General features: G+C 36.1%; 1 protein-coding gene across 4 annotated transcripts in view; it reads right to left on the bottom strand.

The window, feature by feature from the left end:
• The window catches only part of arhgef10lb (Rho guanine nucleotide exchange factor (GEF) 10-like b), a 68,086-nt gene that overhangs the window by 22,895 nt on the left and 21,151 nt on the right, over positions 1–24,040 (bottom strand). For 3 of the 4 annotated variants that reach the window (XM_073823011.1, XM_073823014.1, XM_073823012.1), the window contains 13 exons: positions 23,708–23,811; positions 21,373–21,450; positions 20,182–20,361; positions 19,314–19,430; positions 19,090–19,182; positions 17,177–17,347; positions 11,292–11,437; positions 9,845–9,886; positions 9,310–9,482; positions 6,335–6,450; positions 4,275–4,402; positions 2,888–2,988; positions 2,616–2,737 (listed from right to left, as the gene is read on the bottom strand). In XM_073823011.1, the coding sequence (XP_073679112.1) occupies positions 2,616–2,737; positions 2,888–2,988; positions 4,275–4,402; positions 6,335–6,450; positions 9,310–9,482; positions 9,845–9,886; positions 11,292–11,437; positions 17,177–17,347; positions 19,090–19,182; positions 19,314–19,430; positions 20,182–20,361; positions 21,373–21,450; positions 23,708–23,811 (1,571 nt within the window). The remainder of the gene's footprint in view (positions 1–2,615; positions 2,738–2,887; positions 2,989–4,274; positions 4,403–6,334; positions 6,451–9,309; positions 9,483–9,844; positions 9,887–11,291; positions 11,438–17,176; positions 17,348–19,089; positions 19,183–19,313; positions 19,431–20,181; positions 20,362–21,372; positions 21,451–23,707; positions 23,812–24,040) is intronic. The other variant, XM_073823013.1, reaches the window with a different exon arrangement.

Genomic DNA, 24,040 nt, shown 5'->3' with positions numbered 1-24,040 from the left:
AAAGCAGATGCACATTTCGTAGGTTAAGACGGGCGTTTGTTCAGTACCAAAGAGGAAAGATGTATACACGCTTGGTGAATCGCAGGCTGACTGAATGCAAATATAGGCATACAGAAAGTGAAGTCTTAGCTTTTGGGAGAATGTTGGATTTGATCACAGACCAAAATACTAGGGACTATATTTAGTCCTTAATCTAAATCTTCTACCAGCTCTAGACAATCGGTCCTAAGGCTGCAACCGTATGACTTCAAAGTACTACACATCCCAGGCAAAAAGAACATCCACCGTCAAGAGACATCAAAAACATCAGGTGCGGGATCAGATAAGCATGTGAGGTTTGTAGCTGTAAGAGCGACACCCAAAGCAGCCAGAAAACGCATCAGCCACTCATCCAGAGTTGATAGCGGTGTGGAAAGCAATCATTAAAGAGTGATTGCATCACATTTTGAGAATAGTAAAGTGAACGCACCAGCAGCAAATGAGCTGTGAAACATTTGTTATATTGCTTCCTATGGAACACACTTGTTATGGGACATTAGGGATTTGGGAAGACATTTGAGCCACACAAAATATCACATATGAACTAATGAACTAGAACTTTTTGTGGACAATGACTAGACATGTACTGATGTGTGTCTATATTACATTTGAGCTATTGGTTTTGCATACAAACAATGAAGAATTGGAAAAAATCTAAAAATGTGTACATTTTAAAGTTAAATTATTCCATCTAATGCACTTTGAGAGTTAAAAAAATCAGAGCTTCAACCCATGATCTTAAATAAGAAAACCTAAGTCAGAAAAAAGTCAGTGAATTGACTTTTACCTGAACTTTAAAGGGGACTCAACCCATTTTTTATTTGCAATATACTGTCTCAGTCTAAATTACATTCACACTGGTGTTTTAGGAAGCCAAGCCATTAGAATATAATAATAATTATAACAACAATGACGGTAATAGCCATTATTTTTATTTTTTCATTATTTTTGCTTTACACTATAGGGAAATTAAATACTTCCTTCCTAACTAATACACTTGAAAGAAATGTTTTAAATTTGGACTGCAGTAACATTACCCATTTAAACAGCTAGCTGTCAGGAATTCATACTGCACTTTTAAGCTTTTATTTTGACGGAAACAGCTCCAGCTTTAGTGAAAACAGGCTTACAAAAATGCATCTCACTACAAATTTAGTAAACTGCTGTAATCATCTCCCGCGAAAATAAAGCATAATTGGTGGCCAATGTGTCCTTAAATGCGTGCTAAACTCACAGTACACGCAATAAACGGGTTCACTGCATTCACTGTGAACTGAGCCGTTCTGAGACACGGAAAAGTCTGGATCACAAGCTGAACTAAGTGTGCGCTTTGCTTTGAAATGCGCAGACTTAGTAGCTTTAATTATCGCACTTTTGACAAAAACGCATCTGTTAACCAGCTAGATAACAGCATCTGAGTGACAAATCAGCAGAATTTCCAAAAACAAAGAATCCACAAACAAGTGTAGTTCAACAGCAAATCGTAACAGTACTATAAAAGCAATGAAATCCAGTGGCTGAACAGGAACTCATCACTAATAAATAAAATCAAAACTGGACTGGCAGAAGGTCTTGAATAAAAATGTGAAGTCCCGTGGATCGAAAGTACTGACCAGATGTTGTGAAGCTGCACACCGACCTGGAGGTGTAGAATAGCAACGCCATACAAAATAGAAGATCAAAGCTATATGTAAATGTAAGGCAACATGTGTTTGATTCAGACACCATGTCTGATTGCAAATACTATGTTAGAAAGATTGGCAATCCACCATGTTGTGCAGCACTGATAGGGCAGATAAAAGTTTAGGATGTTGGCCAAGCAATAACAGTGATTTATAGTCTACCACATGCATACCAATGAATGTCTGAATCTAAATCTGAGTACAATCTGCCTTGTCTGAGATCAAACACTGACTACCCAAAGGAAATGTTTTTCCTCCAGCTCCAGGAAAAACATTGCACACAGGTTGCTCTTTCAAGAGTTCACAGTTAAGTGTTACATTTCAAGAAAAATTTGAAAAGCATTAGACTTAAGCAAAAGTCTATCTGTTTTCCATTTAATCTCATTGCTGAGAGAGATTTTCAAGCTTTTCAAACCTTTTGGACGTCAAGGGACACCAAATATGACCCCCCTATTAGAGAGATCCCCTTTTTTAAAATAGAGGTATATTTTCAAGTACAAAGTGTCATAAGATGTCGACTCAAGACACGTGAATATATCCATACATGGCTCAAAGGTGGTCATTTTTAAAATAGCTAGCTATCTATGTAGAAACCGGCAGCAAATTGAAAAAGCTCGCTGGATGACACGGTTTTAGACTCAGACACCCTATAATGAAATAGATGCATGTTTTCTTTTCAGTTTATGTGAGCTGTCAGACATGCAAGAAACCTAACTAAATGCAAAAAAAGAATTAAAATTTCACTTACAAGACATAAGGGTATTTAAGTGATAACAGAACTTTCATTTTTCAGTTGTTTTTGGCAAAAACAACACAAAATGGCTTCTGTGTTTAGTGAATAGTGTTCTTTCTTAAGTTTACACAAACACAATTGGTTGATTGTCTCTCACTTACTTTCAGATCTTGCATTTTTGGGGTAAACACAGGCAACCGGCAGGCCAGTAATGGGCACCAGAATGGAGGCTTAGTCTTTTCATCATCCTCTACGCACACCCAGCCAGGCAAGTTCTCCTCTCCTACACAAACGGTAATAAGCTTAGCCGGAGGCGCAATACTGTCACTGAAACTCAAAGCTTTTATACACATGAGAAAATGAATCCATGAAAATGATAAGTGAAAGATTCATGTCAACAATATGTTACTCATGCTTGAGATGCCACACTTACTGAGGGCGATTTTGGCCAGATGCAGACGATTGACCCAGGAGATTTTGCTAATTGGACTGGGCGTACTGAAAACCACTGTGAAACTGACTGGACGGCCAGACCTGTCAAAGGATGTACGCACACACATATGCACAAACTGTGAAAACCCAAGAGGGATTTAACACAATCAAAATCCAAGTGAAACAAAGCCTCTTTCAGTTGCACGCATGACTAAAATTAGTATGTACAGCTCTATTTGTGCCAAGAGTCAAAAGAATTTGTGTCTGCTAAAAAGAAAAAAAAAATACATGGCAACAACAAAAAACACAATTCAGCTTTATGCAGGGGTCTTCAACAGGGGGTCCACAGCGGTACGGCAGGGGGTCCGGCAATTACTGTTTGATCTCAAAATAATTGTTTTAAAAAAATGCAAATATGCATTAAACAATAATGAGTTCATTTCAGCTGAAGCTTTTATTGTGTTTCCCACGCAACAGTGTATAAAGTGAATATGATGTATTTATTTAAGTAAAAATACAGTAAAAATGATACTTTTTACATAACTTTCTTATTTTAATATTTTTTTTTAAATGTACTTTATTCTTATGATGGCAAAGATGAATTTTCATCAGCCTTTACTCCACTCTTCAGTGTCACATGATCCTTCAGAAATCACTCTAATATGCTGATTTTGTGCTGATTTTGTGTCCGTGCTCCGTCATATTATCCACCAAGGGGATCTTTGGACTGAAAAATGTTAAAGACCCCTGCCTTAAACCATAATGTTCCATTAGAGTTTAAAGGATTAGTTAACTCCTGAATTAAAATTTCTAGATCATTTACTCAGCCCTATGTCATCCAAGATGTTCGTGTCTTTCTTTCTTCAGTCGAAAAGAAATTACGATTTTTGAGGAAAACATTTCAGGATTTTTCTCCATATAGTGGACTTTAATGAGGATAGATTCCTCGGCTGAGATCCTCATTGAAGTCCACAGTATGGAGAAAAATCCTGGAATGTTTTCCTCAAAACCCTTAATTTCTTTTCGACTGAACAAAGAAAGACATTACCATCTTGGATGACATGGGGGTGAGTACATTATCAGGAGATTTTAATTCTGGAATAAACTAATCCTTTAAGAAAAGCTTGAATCGTAAAAGCTTTTCAGCCTGTGTTTCCAACTGATCTGCAAAAGTCTTTTGGCACTGTGGACTGATAGAGTAACTCCAAAAAGCCTGTCCAAGACAAATCGAAGAAAGCCAAATCCTTCTGGTACAAGTGTGCTGCAATGGATGAATATGTTTCAGTGAGTGTAACTGTCACATCCACCCACATTTGAGGGGAATTCAATGCGCAGCTCCAGTTTGTGTAACCCGTGCCCACTGGCATCAGTGGGTAGTCGGCACTCACTTGTCAGGCTTCCCAGGAACCATCAGCCGTAGACGGCACTTGTTGGCACACTGGATCTCGTCCTCTTTGATGCGGATGAGCCTCTGAAGAGCCATGCACCAGTCCTGCCCCACCGTAGTGTTGAGATTCTGTACACGTACACAGACACATTTACAGGAGACAGCTGTCAGACTGACTAAGCACCGGTTACCACACTTAGCACCCTGCTTTTTGACATTTGCAACATAATTAGCGCAAGGAGAGGTTAAAGAGCAAGATAGCAACACAATAGAGTGCATTAGTGCCCACCTAGGTTTTCAGCTACACTGGTTCCGGAAGTGTTTTTTTTTTCTATTTATGTTTCCCACAGGGATTTTAAAAAGGCCTGGTTAAAGCATTATACGTAATTAAACAAACCAACCAGCTATGAGGTGAACCTCAACATTGCAAACTTTGAAAAAAACAAAAAAAAAGCTAAAAAGTACAACACGTTTACCTATTGTTGTTAAAAAATTTCCCTATGGAGAAAATAAATGCCGCTGCTTGTTGCACACTATTGGAAATATAGGTTTCAATATTTTTAGCAGGTGTGCTTTAAAAGAAATGGATTTACAGAGGAAACTTCACGTGGAGAGTGTTAGCATGCTGACAGCGTGCTGTGCCTTAGCGTACTGCTAGACTGTCAGCGTGGTAAACTTGTTTCTCAAAATTCATCCCCTTGAAAGCACTGCTGCTACAACCATCACAGCAAAGCTTTTGTTACAAATCCACCGTCTTCAACAATACATTTCAAGACAATTACTGTCGGACTTCAAATCGCCTGCTGTGAGGAATGTTTCTGTTAGTATGCATAATCCGTTTTGTGTGAATAAGATTTGCGCAATAAAAGGTTGCAGATGTTTAGAGTGTATATATTTAAAATAGCTGTCAGTGACACTTGGGTCTTAGTCAGGGGGTCAAAAGTTTACATCCCCCTTTTAGAATCTGCAAAATGTTATTTTACCAAAATAAGAGGGATCTTACAAAACGCATGTTATTGTTTATTTAGTGCTGACCTGAATAAGATTCAGTTCACATAAAAGAAGATTACATATAGTCCACAAGAAAAAAAAATAGTGACCCTGTTCAAAAATTGATACTTGAATGATCCACAGCTGTGTGTTTTTTTGTTTGTTTGTTTGTTTAGTGATAGTTGTTCATGAGACCCTTGTTTGTCCTGAACAGTTAAACTGCCTGCTGTTCTTCAGAAAAATCCTTCAGGTCCCACAAATTTGTTGGTTTTCCAACATTGTTGTGTATTTGAACCCTTTCCAGCAATGACTTTCCAACATGATTTTGAGATCCACCTTTTCACACCGAAGACAACTGAGGGACTCATATGCAACTATTACAGAAGGTTTAAACACTCACTAATGATCCAGAAGGAAAAGCAATGCATTAAGAGCCTCGGGGTGAAAACTTTTGAATAGAATGTGTACATTTTTCTTATTTTGCCTAAATATCATATTTTTTCATTTAGTACTGCCCTTTAGAGGCTATAAAAGATAGTTACATGTTTCCCAGAAGACAAAATAAGTTAAATTTACCCTGATCTTCAAATTCAAAAAGTTTTCAAACCCCAGCTCTTGCGGAATATAAACTTTTTGCCTCAACTGTATATTTAATCATATCAAAGGTTAATTATTTAATGTTTTATCAAATAAAGCAAGGATGTGAATGATCGTATACTAGCAAAGCTAGTCAAGAAATTATATCACAAAATAAATGTTTAAATACAAATCTGAATTCATAAAATATACTTTCATGTCATGATTCAAACAATGTTTACAGCATCTCTAAAGCAGCCTAAGGGCTTCCTTAAAGGGATAGTTCAACCAAAACTAAAAACTCTGTTTACTTTTAAATTGACTTTTTTTTTTAAAAAGTGTTTTGTTTGCTCTTTTTTGTATTTCACAAATTATATAATGTATAACATGGGCGACTATGTAAATACGTCATTTTGCACATCCATAATAGGAAGGAAATTATTCACTGGCAGTCAGAAATTGATCAGGTGTGCTGCGGATGATTAAGGATTTTACCTGGTACGATCCCTGCAGGGTGCCCACCAACAACGTGACTTCCTCCACCACAGAAAGATCATGCTGTAACTCCTGCAGTTCATGGTACAGCCGTGGTGGTCCCAGAAACAGCTTTCCTGAACAAATAACATTTCCATGATAATCAGTAATTATATTCACATCAAGGCTTTTGGGTCTGAAACGATACGCCCCCAGCAAACTCTCGCAATGGAACGGCTTCGCTCAACTAACATTGTAATTCTGTGCAGTATTTGCATCAGGCTGAAAGCTCAAACACAGCAGGAAAGATGTGGAGAAGAGGTTGAACTTTCTGATGTAAGAAAAGAAGAAAAAAAAAGTCACCCAAGGACTTTTGGTTCATCTTATCCTGGAATTAGACCCTCTGTTGTGTCCTCTGACTGTCAGTGTATATTTCCTCTGCTGGAGAGTATGAGCTGGGTTTAACATTGAGCCCTGAGGAAACCTGAAGTTTTTCCGAACAAGATGAATGCAGCAGGAAGGCTGCGCACTGATATTAGTTCCAAGACAGTGATTTGTTAAAGTGTTTACCAGTGTTAGAGAATAGTCAAAATCTATATAATAATTTATAAGGAGATTGATTCTTAAAGGCATAGTTCACCCACAAATTTAAATTCTGTTAACAATTACTCACCCTCATGTTGTTCCAAATCTGTTCATCTTAAAAAATTAAAATGGATTAAAAAATATTTTTAATGAAATCCAAGAGCTCTCTGACCCTACATAGACTCACGTTTAAGACTCAGAAAGGTAGTAAGGACTTTTTGTGTGCAAAGAAAACAAAAATGATGACTTCATGCAGCAATTTCTTCGATGTCAGAACCCAGGCTCTTATGTCAGCAGCACCACACACAGTGGCGTAGGGGACGGGCCCGCAGGGCACGCACTGCGGGGGGGCCCCGCGTTGTGGGGGGCCCCCAAAAAATTGACTCGAATAAATAATTAAAGCGTTTTTATAACGTGAACGTATAGGACTTTTATTTTGGTCGTAATTGCAGCCTACCGACAGACTTTCTGAACTTGCGATACTCAGCATTGAAAGCAAGCACGCGCGTCAGATGGACATAACAGGCATTGCCAAGGACTTTGCGCAGAAAAATGCTAGGAGAAAGGGGCGCTTTGGAGGATTTTAAAGGTAATATATATTACCTTCATTGAATGTTAAACGTCATGAATCTTTGTTGTACTGCAGATAGAAAAAATATTTTGACGTCACGTGCTCCCTTGCATTTAACAAGTTAATGTAATTGCTGTTTTATTGTTGGTGTTTCTTTTATTCCTTTTTTTTGTGAAAAGTTCTTAATAAATAAATACTAAATAATTACATACTATTAAATTCCACAGTACTAATTCACGATTTTGAATGAAAAGGTGAATCCCCCATCTAATTATGCGGTGAGGGGCCCCGCCTCCACTCTTGCGGGTGGGCCAACGCAGTTTGCGCTACGCCACTGACCACACATATGCGCCGTGGTACTCTCATGAACGTGCATTGAAGACTGAGACGGAAGAGAAGAAATTGTTGAATAAAGTTGCTATTTTTGTTTCCTTTGTGCACAAAAAGTGTTCTTGTAGCTTCAGAAAATTACGGTTGAACCACTGATGGACTATTTTAACAAAATGTTTTTACTACCTGTCTGGACCATGAACATGTCAGTTGCATTGCTGTCTATGCAGGGTTAAAAAAAAACTTGAATTTTATCAAAAATATCTTAATTTGTGCCAGAATATGAACTTATATGAACCAGGTTACAGGTTTGGAATGACATGAGGATGAGTGATTAATGACAGAATTTAAATTTTTTTGGTGAACTATTCCTTTAATACTATTTGGCAATGTTTCCTGTTCCACTATAATACAAACAATGCAACTAGTGCACTAGTTTCTCATTTTTCATTTCTTTAAAATTCATAAATGACTCTTATGAGCAAGTTCTTTTAGTGAAACACTAAAAAAGTTATTAGTTTTAGCCACTACTTTCAATAATGTTCAACTCAAACCAAGAAGCATTCATTTCTCACAGGTTGTTTATATTACAACATGTAGGTAAAGATAATACTATTCTTATTTAATATTTATAATATTTATAGTACTTATAATATTTCTTACAAATAATGCAATAATGATATTTTAATTAATTACAAATAAAAAAATATTTTAGAATTTATTTATATGTGACCCTGGACTCCAAAATCAGTCATAAGGAACAATTTTTTTTTAAATTGAGATTCATACAGCACCTGAAAGCTGAATAACCTGAACCTATCTAATCATGTATAATTTGTTAGGATAGGAAAATATTTGGCCGAGATACAACTATTTGAAAATCTGGTACCTGAGGGTGTAAAAAAATCGAAATACTGAGAAAATTGCCTTTAAAGTCCAAATGAAGTTCTTAGCAATGCATATTACTAATCAAAAATTATGTTTTGACATATTTATGAGAGGTAATTTACAAAACATCTTTATGGAACATGATCTTTACTAAACATCCTAATGATTTTTGGCATAAAAGTTTATTTGGACATATACAATGTATTTTTGGCTATTGCTACAAATATACCCATGCTACTTATGATTGGTTTTGTGGTCCAGGGTCACATATAAAATATTAAGAATTTAATCTTTAAAATATTAAAACGTGTGTGTGTGTGTGTGTGTGTGTGTGTATATATATAGATAGATAGGCAGATGGATGGATGGATGGATAGATAGATAGATAGATAGATAGATAGATAGATAGATAGATAGATAGATAGATAGATACATAGATACATAGATACATAGATACATAGATAGATAGATGAACTGTAATATTTAAAAGTTTGTCCAGAATTTCAAATAACTTTTCTATTCTATATGATCCAGCTTTACAGACTACATCAAAAAACCAAGTTCATTATTTTTCCCATGCTCCTCTAACCACATGAAAGGAGCACTTTTTAAAAATACCAACCTTGAGAGCTGGTGGAGCTCAGCCGCTTGCTTCCACTCTGCTGGTAGACGCTGTCTTTACGCTGGGGGGTCTCCTGGCCCACCTCCACCACTTGCACTTGCAGCAGGGGGGCACTCCACTTAACTGCGTATTTTGGACCGATCGGGACTAGGCTGCTGATATCTGGAGGGCCCCTGATTAAACACAAAAGCATTACTTTAAGACTGCACAACAAAGTCTGACTCACAATTACAAATAATACATGATCAGAGGACGTCTGAGCGATAGTGACGAAGATCCAGGAATCAGACAGGCAATTAGAGCTTTGTGATCAGAAAGATTCCCAGAGAGCCTCACACCCCCTACTGTGATTTCAGGAGATTATTATTCATGTATTCCTCTGTTATGCATGATCTGCATTGAGAACCGTTCGATGAGATTGAAGAATGCAGCAGAACTTTGAAGCCAGTGTAAAATCATTCTGATCCGAAGTCTTTGAAAACAGCATGACCCAGTGGTCATTAATGAAAAAACCTGGCAGATGGGAGAACGTTACCTTGGCTCCTCAACGACGTTATCAATGCCCGTTTCAATGTATCTACGTGTCAGTTGAGAGGGAGTTAAAAAGGAAACAGCCTTAATTCATAAATGATGAGCAAGTAACTCAATTCTAATTTTCTCTAGCAATTAACTGTATTCATTTATTACTTAACGCTAATTAGACCAGAAATGAAAGGTCTGTCATCATTTAATCACACTCATGTCATTCCAAACTTTTTTTATGACTTTCACTCTTCTGTTAAACATTAAAGGAAAGTTTAGGCAGGATAGGCAGGACGATAGCTTTTAATTTATGATCATTCACAGAAAATTCTCATTTGTGAAATTTAAACATGTACATATGTGAGCACGCATTCTGCCATTTGAAATCTGTTACGTAACCAGCAAAGGACCTATGACTTCAAATTATGCCAAACCTGATGTGTTTTGACACGCCGGATTTGAAATTTGCAAAATGTGTCAGAGGAGGACATTATCAGTGAAAAATAACTTTAATTTGTCTTTTCCTCAGCGCAAAGCTATCAGACGGCTTTAGATGATTTGGAATATAGCATATGAGTCATAAGAATTACTTTTATGGTGCCTTTTGTCATCATTTTCTAAGCTTGACAGCTCTAGGTGTGTCGTTCCAATCTTTAGAACACAAATTAAGATATTTTTGATGAAATCTGACAGCTTTCTGACCCTGCATAGACAGCAACGCAACTGAAACGTTTAAGGCCCAGAAAGGTTTACTACCTAGGACATTGTTAAAATAGTAATGTGACATCAGTGATTCAACAGTAATTTTATGAAGCTACGAGAACACTTTTTGTGCACAAAGAAAAAAAATAAAACAACTTTATTCAACAATTTCCTCTCTGGGCCTTGAACGTGGTAGTTGTGTTGCTGTCTATGCAGGATCACACTGCTTGAAATGCTTTTCTTAGATTTTTTTGTCTTGTTTCCAGCCAAAAATATCTTAAATCAAGTAGGATATTCTAAACAAGTAAAAATTATCTTGTTTTCAGAAAAAACAAGTCAAAATAAAGTGCGTTTTTGCTTAAAACAAGCAAAATAATCTGCCAATAATTACCCCAATAATGGGGTAAGAAAAATAATCTTGATTTTGCTTGTTCTAAGCAAAAACTCACTTAATTTTGACTTGTTTTTTCTGAAAACAAGAATGTTTTTTACTCGTCTAGAAAATCCTTCTTCATTTAAGAATTTTTAGATATTTTGGCTGGAAACAAGACAAAAATCTAAATAAAAACATTTTTTGCAGAGCAGAAAGCTCTCAGATTTCATTAAAACTATCTAAATTTGTGTTCTGAAGATGAACAAAGGTCTTATGGGTTTGGAACAACATGAAGGTGAGTAATTAATGACAGAATTTTCATTTTTGGGTGAACTATCTGTTTAAATCAGAGTTGTGATGTGCACATATGAAGAGGACCGCTTACTTCATATTGATGTTTGCACAGACGAGCATGTCATTCAGAAGGAAGACTTTGCGTTCCTTAGACTTGAGGACTTGACCCTTCTCGCCATAGACGGTCTCAATCAGTGTCTCAGACAGAATCAACTGCTTCTGATCCGAGTTCAGTAGCTGTTATAAAAAAAAAATACAGTTGTACAAAGTAAATGAATACATCCAAAGCATGACAGAACACTTGCATCACCTGTGTGTCTGTGCTTTTTAGTTTAGACTCTTGACTTTGAAGTAATGTTTTTTTTATTCATCTTGATCATCTTAATTTCATTCCTATTCTCACTCTAACATCCTTGAACGTAACACTTGTGTGGTTGAACAAATCTGCAGAGGTTAGAGTGATGTAAGCTTTGGGGAATCAAAAACTGGTTATTTGCATATGAATGTGATATACTGTATGTGTGCATTGCAGCTGCTGAGGGGAAGTGGGAACGTTCTAGTGCAGTGGTTCTTAACCAGGGGGCCGGGGCCCACTAGGGGTCAAAGGATCAATTAAAATTAAAGCTGCAAGCAGCGATGACCGGGCCCTCGCCGTCTGTGCATTCGCAATCCCGATAGCATCAGGAAAACGGTGCCCAGTTGGCACATGCATTCACAGTAACCCTTTGGACTAACCCTAACTGTCTCTCCTCCTCTCTGACTCTTTCTCTTACCACCCATCCCCCCTCCTTACACTCAACCACTTACCACACAAACACACACATTGAGTGCAGAGCAGAGTGAGATCAGATATGTTTTTTTTATTTTCTTTAATTCGTGGAGTTTTGTATAATTATGAAATGAACTGTGTTTGATCAGAATGAATAGTTATTTGTTTGAAAAAAGTTTCAAAGAGTTAGGATGCTGCACTTTAAATATATAATAAATCATTGAAAATTGAAAATGGAAAATTAAATTCTAAGCACGCTATCTGCCTCAAAAACACAGGAAACAAATATTTGAATTTATTTTTTATTTTTATTTATTTGCCATGGCAACAGCATTTGATGCATCAGGGACGCCTTTACAGACTCTCATCGGCCGTGTTTTTACATTATTCTGATGAAGTTTGAAGAAAATCGAGTACAAATATATTGTTCGTTGTTTGTTCGTGTTTGTAAGTTCATTAACCATTGTTACCAAATAGTTACTATTTTAAATAGTTACCATGTTTTATGGTCTACAAGCATTTTTAAATATTATTTTAATAATCTATAAGCATCTGTGAAATAATTATAAACAAATATATTAAAAATAAATACATATTAACTTAGTTGATTTTTTTTGGCCTTTTTGTATTTGTTTCTCATTCTAATTAAGTGAACTGAGCAGTACAGTATAGTGTCATACTTATAAGATTTTTTGTTCTACCAGTGAGAGTGTATATATGTATTTAAATCATATAATTTTTCCTTAAAAGATAAAAAAAAGATTTTAATGCTCTTTAAGCACCTATACAAAATAATTATGTAAAAGTACACTGAAAGTACAGTATATATCAACTGATTCTATGGATTATTGTCATTCTTATACACTGACAATGAGCTAAATAGCATTAGAGGTCAAACGATTCCTTATCTTATGAGGACCTCTAGTGTTCATCCCTGGTATTAGAGCTTTAATCTGACAAATTTAAATGACACTTTAATGTTTTTAGGGCCTCTGAGCATGATAACATTTTGAAACTATACGTATTTCCTAAGAATTTCTTGTTCTTTATATGTAAAAAGTTTTGATGAGTTAGAATAATGCAATTTAAAGATATATGAAAATAACTCTCCATCTTTTTTATTGTTACTTTCATAAATCACCACATCAACACCGTTCAAGATATCCCAAAGCCGTTCACAATATAGGGAACATTTTCCCTATATTCTGATGATGATGATAAGAACATGTAATTCATGATGATAACAAAATGTTATTATTGCTTGCTTTACGTCCACCACTTCTGCTTCAATGTCATCGTTACCTATCTGTTCATTTTGTGTGTGGATATTGCTTTGCAGGTGACTCCTGTTATAAGACATAACTTTTAAGCGCTATAACTAAGAAAGAATCAATTAGGAAAACGGTGCCCAGTTGGCACATGCATTCACAGTAACCCTCAGCCAGTTTGGATTTAAAGTTTACAGAATTGAAAGGGTTAGACTTTAAAATCAACACAGAGACACATACACATACTATATAAAATGTTGCCATCCAGTTTCATTTGTTAACATTAACTATATTAGTTAACATGAACAATAATTAAATAGCATTTATTAATGTTAATTAATATTAAGCTAAAAAAGTATTCATATATTGTTTAAAGGTAAATTAGTATCTTTTAACATTAGTTTATGTACTGTGAATTAACATGAACATGAACACAGTTCATGTGGGCGTACAGCAATACCCAATAAAGTGCTCTATAAACGCTTCATTCTTTGAAAATATCTTTAAAAATCAAGTTGAGTATTGTAATGGGGCGATATATATATATATAACTGATCTTAAAATGGTAAAATTTTCAGATGTTTTGAACAGATAACAGCAAAGTTTGTTTTGTTGACAAAGTTTGTCTTGAAACTGTTAATTAAAATGTTATATTCAATAAATAACACTATGAAAATAAATGTCTATCAATGAAGATAAACCGCTCATGCTAAAAAGTTGTATTTTTCTTAATCTTTTGCTATGTGACTGAATAGGACAAGTTCATGGTACAGTTCAGTAAAAAATAAATAAAAAAACAACAACTGCAAAATACAAACAATGAAAGACTTAGTGACCCTTTATATTTTCTCAAAATATCAGACTCTCAAAGATCAAACATATTTATGTAACATCAATGTGCATTTTTTCCTCAAAGATGGTCTTTAGCAAGACAGCATGTTCTACTCTCTCTCCCTCTCTCCCTTTCACCCCTCCCCCTTCAGTCTCTCTTCAGTCACTCAATGGTGACTGAACACAGACACTCAAGGCAGAGTGACAGCAGGTTTCTGATTTATTTTTTTAATTTTCTTTAATTCGTAGAAGCTTGAATTAAATTGATATTTACAGCACTTGCTCAGAATGATAAGATCTCTGTGTGAAAAAAGTTTTAAATAGTTAAGATGCTGCACTTTAAAGATATAGAAAATGACGGTTATACATCTTTAAAAAATCACCACGTCAACACCGTTCAAGATATCCCAAAACCGCTCGCAATTTAACATCTTCAGAATCTTCTCTTCATGTTAAAAAAGTTTGGTGTGAACAGCTTGTTCTTCTTAGGAGGAGTATAAATTTGTTTACAGCCTGATTTTTCCAAAAATCCACATTCAAATCAAAATAGCCGGCTTCCTGTTGGTGTTAGCTAATTAGTTTAATTTAGAAAGTTGTCCAGATTGATGAGAACAATATATGTACAGAGTTTGGTGACTGTAGGAAAAACTAACCCCCCAACTTTTGTCAAAAGATGGCGCTATAGAGTGCCTGCTCCACGCCCATTTATGATCTTTTGCCAGTGTCTAACTATCATTAATATTGATGTGTGTGTTGAGTTTCATGAAATTCTAAGCATGTTATCTGCCTCGAAAAGACAGGAATCTAATTGTAAAGTTTGAGACGTTGCCATGGCAACAGCATTTGATTTATCATCGACCCCTTTACATATTCTTATCGGCCGTGTTTTGTCATGATTTTGATGAAGTTTAAAGAAAATCAAGTAAAATTAAGAGGCTGATTTCAAAGCATTTTGAAAATGACACGCTTCCTGCTGCCAGTTGGTGGCGCTATAACTTTGACTCATAATAGTCACATTTATGGAATCGGCATCATACAACAAACAAACTGGTGAAGTTTCATCAGAATCAGGCAATGTGTGCAACAGTTATTAGACACTTCCTGTTTCTCATTTCTCGCCATAACTTTGTCGCCTTGCCACGGCCAAACCGTTCGAGATATCAAAAATCTCCTCGCAATTTAGCGTCCCCAATGTCTTGAGATCATGCTGACCGAGTTTGGTGACAATCCCATGGAATTCCTGGGAGGAGTACGTTAAATTCCAGAGCATGCGCTTTTTAAACAGCCCTAAATATCTCACTTCCTGTTGCGTGGAGCCCATGACATAGAGTACAAAAGTTGTTCAGCTCGATGAGTTCTATATGTGTACCGAGTTTCATATCAATATATGCAAGTATGTGTGCGCAGTACATCAAGTTTTCAAACTGTGTTCCAGGGGGCGCTGTAGAGGCCCTGAACCACGCCCGGGTCCCAGCCTCTGTGGCGTCCGGACGACGGCAGATTCCGACGTGTGTGCAAATTTTCAAGAGTTTTTGAGTATGTTAAGGCCCCCAAAAGTGCCCCAACGGTTGAAAAAAAAAAAAAAAAAAAAAAAAAAAAAAAACAAATAAGAATCCTTAGAAGAACAATAGGGCCTTCGCCCTTTTGGGCTCGGGCCCTAATTATCTGAATTATTATGTTATTATTAATATAACTAATATTAATATATAAAATCAGTCTTGCTTAATTGAAATGCTAAATAAAAACATAAACTGAATGTAATTTTTTTCACACTGACGACAACTGAAGGACTCATAAGCAACTATTACAAAAGGTTAAAACGCTCACTGATGCTCCAGAAGGAAAAACGATGCATGAAGAGCCCGAGGGTGAAAACTTTTGAACAGAATGAAGATGTGTACATTTTTTCTTATTTTGCCTAAATATCATATTTTTTTTTACTTAGTACTGCCATTCAAAAGCTACAGAAGACAGTTACATGTTTCCCAGAAGACAAAATAAGTTACATTTACCCTGATCTTCAAATTGCTCTTAATGCATTGTGTTTCCTTCTGAAGCATCAGTGGGCGTTTGAAGCTTCTGTAATAGTCCATCAGTTGTCCTCAGTGTGAAAAGATGGATCTTAAAATCATACAGTCATTGTTGTAAAGGGTTCAAATACACAAAAATGCTGAAAAACTGAAGAATTTGTGGAACCTGTAGGATTTTATAGGAACCTTTAAGAACAGCGGGCAGTTTAACTGTTCAGGACAAACAAGGCACTCATGAACAACTATCACTAAACAAAAAAACACAGCTGTGGATCATTCAGGTAACAACACAGTGGTAAAAATTAATTAAAAGTAAACTTTTGAAGGGGTAATTTTTATAAATTCAACTATTATTTTCTCTTGTGGACTATATGTAAACATTTTATGTGAAATATCTTATTCATGTCAGTACTAAATAAAAAATAACATGCATTTTGTATGATCCCTCTTATTTTGCTAAAATAATTAACATTTTGCAGATTCTGCAAGACGTATGTAAACGTTTTACCTCAACTGTAGGTTAATACAATCTAAATAAATTTCAATTGAAAAGTGTTTGCTTTCCAGTTTATGTTTCAACATTTCTACTTTCTACTGAGTAGAAATATGCTGTTAACTCAATACAAAGTAAATAATTAGCAGATAATATTTAATAACTTCTTTTAACTTGACAGTATATGACAGTATAAACAATGTGATGTCTTTACCGTTGCACACTTGCTATTCTCACACAGTGTAGAAAAAGGGCCTTCATACATTAAAAATATAAGACAGATGACCTTAAATTTAACAGACATGAACTGAAAGCCACAAAACACCAAAAATGTTGATATAATGGGCTTTAATAGCTGCTACTAAAATTACTTTCGCTGACAACCCGCCACCCTGGCAAGGAAACATCTTTGTCAAAGCTATTTCTAGAAAGAGGAAATTTGGAAAATAGCAGTTTGATCACACTGACAGCTCATGTCCTTTCACACTGCCTGCTAAATTATCTTGTACAGCCAAACCATTGTGTTGTTGGGGTGGTAATGCTTTGAAGTGTCCCGTGTGTGCTTGTAGTGCAGTGCTCTCTGACCTTACTGAGGTTACGGTCACTGACGCTACGAGCGAGCTGTTGGATTTCAGCGAGCTGCTCGGCCAGCCGTTTCTGCTCGTTCAGCTTCTCGGCGAGAGTCTCGAGCTCAGTGAGGGCCAGCTGCAGTGGCAGCCTGTCCTGATGCCCCACAGGGGTGTTTTTCAGCATGTCCTGTAGAACACAGACAGATGAGTCTGCATAAATGTAGTAATTACAACCTAATTTGTCATTTAGCCAGCTTCTGTGCAAAGTGACCTACAACACACTTATTACAAGGACGGTCCCTCTCAAGCAAATGATGCTAAGTGGCATGTTCAAAGCCACAATAAACCATGAATTGTTGGATATACACACATAACAATCCAGTTAACGGTTTAGAATTTTACTTTACGAAGTTAACATTTCCAGCCAGAATGCATATGAAAAGGAAACCGACCATAATTACTTTATAAAATTGAGTCCCACCCTTAATGAGTATCCTGTTTTGCTTGGATATATGTCATATGTCAAAGGGTTGTTAAAGGGATAGTGCACACAAAAATAAATCTAACCCATTAATTTACTCACCCTCAAGCCACCCTAGGTTTATATGACTTCTTTCAGACAAATACAATCAGAGTTATATTAAAAAATGTCCTGGCTCTTCCAGTCTTTATAATGGCAGTGAATGACTATTGAGATTTAATAGTCCATTCATCCATCATAAAAAGTACTCCACACGGCTCCAGGTGTTTAACAAAGGCCTCCTGAAGTGCATCGATGCGTTTTTGTAAGAAAAATATCTGTATTTAAAATCTCGTACATGTATACACAAGAAAGTGCGGTTCCAGCAGATGTTGTAGGCGTAGCGTAAGCTCTGGTGAGAATATGCTAGATTTTTGAGAACTAAGTTTTGTTTACAGGAGCAAAAAAAAGCAAAGTTTTTGGAAAACCAGTCTCCTTTAGGCTGATATCGAAATCCTCTGACATTTTTCTTTACAAATCCTCGTTTTGCACTTGTAATTCATGACTGGTGTTTTGTTTTGCTCTCTCCTTTGCGCTTCCACGTTCGTCACCATGTCCGCCTACGTCGTCCGTCATCCGCTGGAACGCCACTCTCTCGTGAACACACGTACAAAAGTTAGCAGAAGCTAGTAATTACGATTTATAAAGGTTTAAATATGGATGGATTCGCTGCAGAAGGCTTTATTAACCCCCCGGAGCTGTGTGAAGCACTTTTTATGATGGACGGATGCACTTTATTGAACTTCAAAAAATCAACAGCCATTCACTGACATTATAAAGCTTGGAAGATCCAGGACATTTTGTAATATAACTCAGATTGTATTCGTCTGAAAGAAGAAAGTCATATACACCTAGGATGGCTTGAGAGTGAGTAAATCATAGGGTAATTTTCATTCCCTTTAAGGCTATTTCATGGTAACCTTTCTGTAACACCTCCAGTTTAGCTATTTCAGCTCATTTTCAGCTCAACTGTCTTAAACACATTTTAAATAACCAAGTTATAGTACACTCATAGTCATACAACACCCTCTATATGAACTCAAATGTCCCTGAAAAACAGCCTGTGGTAAAAGACTCAGCACCACAGAGACTACATGCAAATTAAGTCTGAAGTACTGGCAGAATTTGACTTTTGCTTCTGTACTAAAATAATAAAGTCTAATGTACGTATACACAAGGGATTTCATCAGGGTTTATTTTGGGTATTATATGCACAGTACTATAGCATAGTTTTGATAGTAAGCACATGCTGTGTGTAAATTTAATGTGCTTCACTAGCACTCTGTCTTTCACTTCCCCATGCGTAACAGTCTGAGGAAATTCCACCATTATAAAATTGTTAAACTTCTTATTTGTCATTCGTCATCAGCTTTGTGTTTATTTCTGTTAGGAGTTTTCAGAGTACTAACCTGCAATAAAAGTATGAACTGAGGAAAGCGCTGAATTGGTTTGACCATCAGGCCATACAGAGTGATTCTGTCTGTACTGGAAGCCTGCTTCTTCTGCAACCCAGAAGAACACACAAACAGGTCAGAAATGACAGAAACAAGATTTTTACACTCGGAAGTGTAAATGTAAGTGCTGCTTGCCCATACAACATGGTGTACAATTAGAAGCGGGTTGAGAAGTTCACCTTGAGAAACTCCAGGAATGCTGGTTTGGACATACAAGCTTTCTTGATAAGAGCCATAGCATTGGTGAAGTTGTTGACATAGTCGCTATACACATCTAGCACCATTGACTTGGAGAACTAGAGGACACGAAAACAACAATCAACTCAGTGGCAGACATAACAATCCACAGTCCAGACAAAACAGAAGCCCTAATGCTCTGTAATCTGTACACTGGGGCAGTTAAAAGGTTTACACCTTATTTATCCCTAAATGGAACACATTAGTTTCTTTAAAGGTGCATATTATTACCTTTTAAAAGGTATTATTACCACTCAGGTAACAGTCTTGTACATTTTTATTCTGAGTGTACTGTACTTGAATTTGTATTCCTTTTCCTGTCAATTTGGAGAGACTATTTGCAAGAGTATTTCGCATTTTACTGATCAAACTGTCTTAAATGTTATGTGCTCAGCTGCAGAGCACAGTCTACATGATGCAGAGGAAATTAGCACACTTTAAATAGAACTGCTGACTATAGGATGTTCTGTTTTTCCATCTGCAAAGATCCCTCATCACAGAAACAAAAGAAAGTGAGTCATGTTAGGATATAAATACAGAGCATTACAAAGTCCAACTGACTTTAATAAGCAGATCTGACAACCCTTATTCATGCAAAAATGTTTATCTTAACGTGAAGTGAAATACAAAAGGTTATATTTGTGCCGATGTAAATCAGCTGGATCAATGCTATGTAACCGTGCAGCGTTTCAAATCAAAAACAAGTGTGAGAGAAAATGAAAAGGAAAGCAAAAAACAAAAGAACAAAAAACCAGAAGCTGTGAAACACACCACAAATTGAACGTTTTAGTAGAACAACAGGAGACGTACTGAAGCAACAAAAAGGTCTCCGATTTTCTCAGTATTATCCCATTCTGCTACACGGGAGGCCAGAGCAATCTGAAACATGGAGTGACACTGCAGGATCTCCTTCAGCCTATAAAAAACAGGCTGGATCTTCTTCAAACTCAGAATCCGGGGCTCCGCCTCAATCAAAGGCTTCTTATATTCCTAAAACATAATTCAGATGGTAGATATGAGTGCATCTGATCAGATTGTTCAGCTTGGGTTTTATCTCTCTATTGATTAAAAAAAAATTGCATCTGTTTTAACACAAAATAACACAACAGAAGTAATGAATCTCTCAGCTTTAACAGCACAATAAAATAAGAGTGTATTCATATATTTTGTTTTTGTCTTTACCCTGCTGAAAAAAAGTCTAAGCCACCCTGCCCAAGAAGGTTAGGATGGTCAGTTTTAATGGTTTTAGAAGGTTTTGGGCACCTGTCAGCTGCTCAAGCTGGGAAGACCAGCTTAAAAACTGTGTAAGACCAGCAAAATACCTTTTAAGTCTTAAGATTTTAAGTTTAAGTTTAACATGGTATAATTTCCCTTTTGCTATAATCAAGGGTGCACATAAGTGGTACACAGGTCCGACATGTGCGACCAAAATAAGAAATTTTTAGATTGACAAACTGTAATACTGTATAAGATTTCTCTCCAAACTGAAAGCATAAATCTAGGCTATCTACTGCCGTTTTCAAAGCACAATTTCATTCACTGACGCATATAAAAGCTTGCTGATTTTAGGTTTGAAAATTATGAAAATTCATATAAAAAAAGTAAATATTATCATTTATTTTTAAATTTACTATAAAATAATTATATTTTTATTTAATATTTAATACTATCTTTAAGTAGTATTACCACACTTTTTTATTTTATTACTTTATTTAAAAAAAAAATAATAATAAAGTCCAATGATATCATGATTATTAATAAAAAAAATTTAGAGTTATATTTAATGTGTCACACTATGTGCAGTGTGAGGACCAAACCAAATCTCCAGGTACTCTTATGAGAACCAGGCTAAAAAAAATGTAGGTGTACCCCTGGCTATAATCCTATCTGTGCACTCTTTTACACTAAATATTTCTGTTTATTGCATTATTAGAAAAGTGATGGTTTGGAATCCCGATTTAGTATTACAGTCATATATAATGTCATGATAGTGTCACTGACCAGTAGGATCCTCTTGAGTGAGTCTAGGTAGCTTCTTTCGCTCTGGATGATAGAGCCAAGAATATGACGCCTGACAACCTGTGACACACAAAATAATGCAAAATAGAAATTTGACTTTAGTTAGATTAACTGACAGCAAAGCAGACTTAATATGGTCCTATGCTTACCAAGGCAGCAGTACAAATACAGTAAAAACAGTAATATAGTCAATTATAACTATAATTTAAAATATATGTTTTCTATTTTAATATATTTTTAAAAGCCATTTATTCCTGGGATGGCAAAGCCCTTATTTCAGTCTTTAATGATCCTTCAGAAATCATTCTAACACATTGATTTGGTGGAAAAATTAGTTATTATTATCAATGTTTTGCTGCTTAAAATGATAGTTCACCCAAAAATTAAAATTCTGTCATTAAATACTCACCTTCATGCCATTCTAAACTTGTAAGACCTTCTTCATCGTTCATCTTCAGAACACAAATTAAAGATATTTTTGATGAAATCTGAGAGCTTTCTGATCCTGCATAGACAGCAATGCAACTACCACATTCAAGGCCCAGAAAGGTAGTAAGGACATCTTTAAAATAGCCCATTTGACATCAGTGGTTCAACCTTAAAGGAACCGTATGTATGAAATTTATTTCAGTTAATCATAAAATGGCCCTGACATGTCACTAGACATTAAGAAATCATGTTCATTTCAATTACTTATATCACTGACAACAGTGGTCCGGCCAGGATATTGTCATTTAAAAGTGAAAGTTGCAGCCCACAACTGATGTTGATGTTGTCATTTTGTGTTTTGGTCTGAGGCTCCACCCTCCAGCTATCTACCAATCACGAAGTCAGTAGAGTTTCATCATCCGGGTGGTCAGCTCTGTTCTAGTTACAGCTGCAGCTACGAACGTGTCGGATATAACATGTATAACGTTACGAAACCTAAAAGACCTCGTTATGAATCCGAAATACGTCGTGACAAAGTCCGAAATAAAACAAGTATTTGTGTAGGAGATGCCTTTGAAAGATGGAGACGGCTGAAAACGGAGAAGAATTTGAAGACAGACGCCAACGTTGCTGATTTTCTCCTGGACAGGACAGGTAAGATTCATCTATGTTTGGCTAACTTTGCTTCCGTAAACAGTGGATTTCCCACGGTCGCCCGTGCTAAATGTGTTCATAAAAAGCTTTATATCGCACCACTAGCAGAGTATGAAAACAATCTATGTTCCGACTGAAATGTGGTATTACAGTACATCTTTACAAAATATTTGGCTAATCGCTATTAGCAAATTTTTGCGATTAATAATTACTTCGCAAAACATCTCTCGTGAAGCATAAACATAATTAACAGAGGAAAAAAAATTACTGTGTAGGACTCGTCACTTGCCATTGGAAGCTCCTGTAGCAGCCTACTTTCCTGCTGGATCCTGCAGCTTAGCTGGCAACCTCGAGTCAGGGGGGAGGGAGAGTGGATAGAACGTTCTACAGTATTTTGAAAGTGATTGCAGTACCAGTTTTGGCCACAATCCTACATACGGTTTCTTTAATTTTATGAAGCTACGAAAATACTTTTTGTGCGCAAAGATAATAAAAATAACTTTATTCAACAATTTCTTTTCTTCTGTGTAACTATGTTCTTACTACCTTTCTGGGACTTGAACGTGTCAGTTGCCTTGCTGTCTATGCAGGCTTAGAAAGCTCTCGGATTTTATCAAAAATATCTTAATTTGTGTTCCAAAGATGAACAAATGTATTACGGGTTTGAAACGACATGAGGGTGAGTAATTATTTTTTTTTTATTTTTGGGTGAACTATCCCTTTAATATTTGTGCAAAAATATTTTTTTCCCATGGTTCTTTGATGAATAGAAACATTTTTTAAATAAAAATAGCTTTTATTTTAAATAAAGCCATTGCACACTGAGTACGAAATTTTTGTCTGAAATTTTCGCACATTAAAAAATAAACCTCATGTTATGTCAATCGAGTTAACACTGCCTCCAAAACTTTCGTCCGTCATAAAAAAAATCAGATCAGGTTTGATTTTTTGCATTTTCGCATTCGTAACAAGCATTTTGATAGGATGACGAATGAGAGAAAACCAAAAAACGCACACGAAAATTTTGCACTGAGTGTGCAATGACCTTTACTGTTTTTAATGTCACTTTTGATCATTTTAATGAATAACATAATAACAGTAAAAATAAAAAAATCTTACTGTCCACAAATATTTTAGTAGGTAGTCTATGTACATATGTCATAAATAAGCAGGGCAAGCATGATGCTGATAGTAATGCAGACCGATTTACACATACGTACATACAAACACATACCTGTTGGCTGCTAAGCCCTTCTGGCATTGGAGAAAGTTGAGGTGGAGGATGTTTGAGTTCAGATACAGTCACATCCATATATCCAGAATCTTCCTCTGTGTCATCTGCACATTGACAGTCAAAACCACACTTAACCGCCTCATTCTCACTGGCTATTCTAATACCTTCCATCTTGGCTTACTTCCTCCCTCTAGGTAAATACTATTTTGTATCTCTGTAATAACACATGCCACTTGCTATTTCAGAATAACTCAAACACTCACAACATTTAAAGTGGCATCTAGTCTCTAGTGTTGTTTCTGTACTGTAACTTACCAGGTGTCAGTAAAAACA

Source organism: Garra rufa, chromosome 18 (genome assembly GCF_049309525.1).
Source record: "Garra rufa chromosome 18, GarRuf1.0, whole genome shotgun sequence".
Classification (NCBI taxonomy): domain Eukaryota; kingdom Metazoa; phylum Chordata; class Actinopteri; order Cypriniformes; family Cyprinidae; genus Garra; species Garra rufa.
Note: the sequence above shows the minus strand (reverse complement) of the source record. Positions and strands in the feature narration are given on the sequence as shown.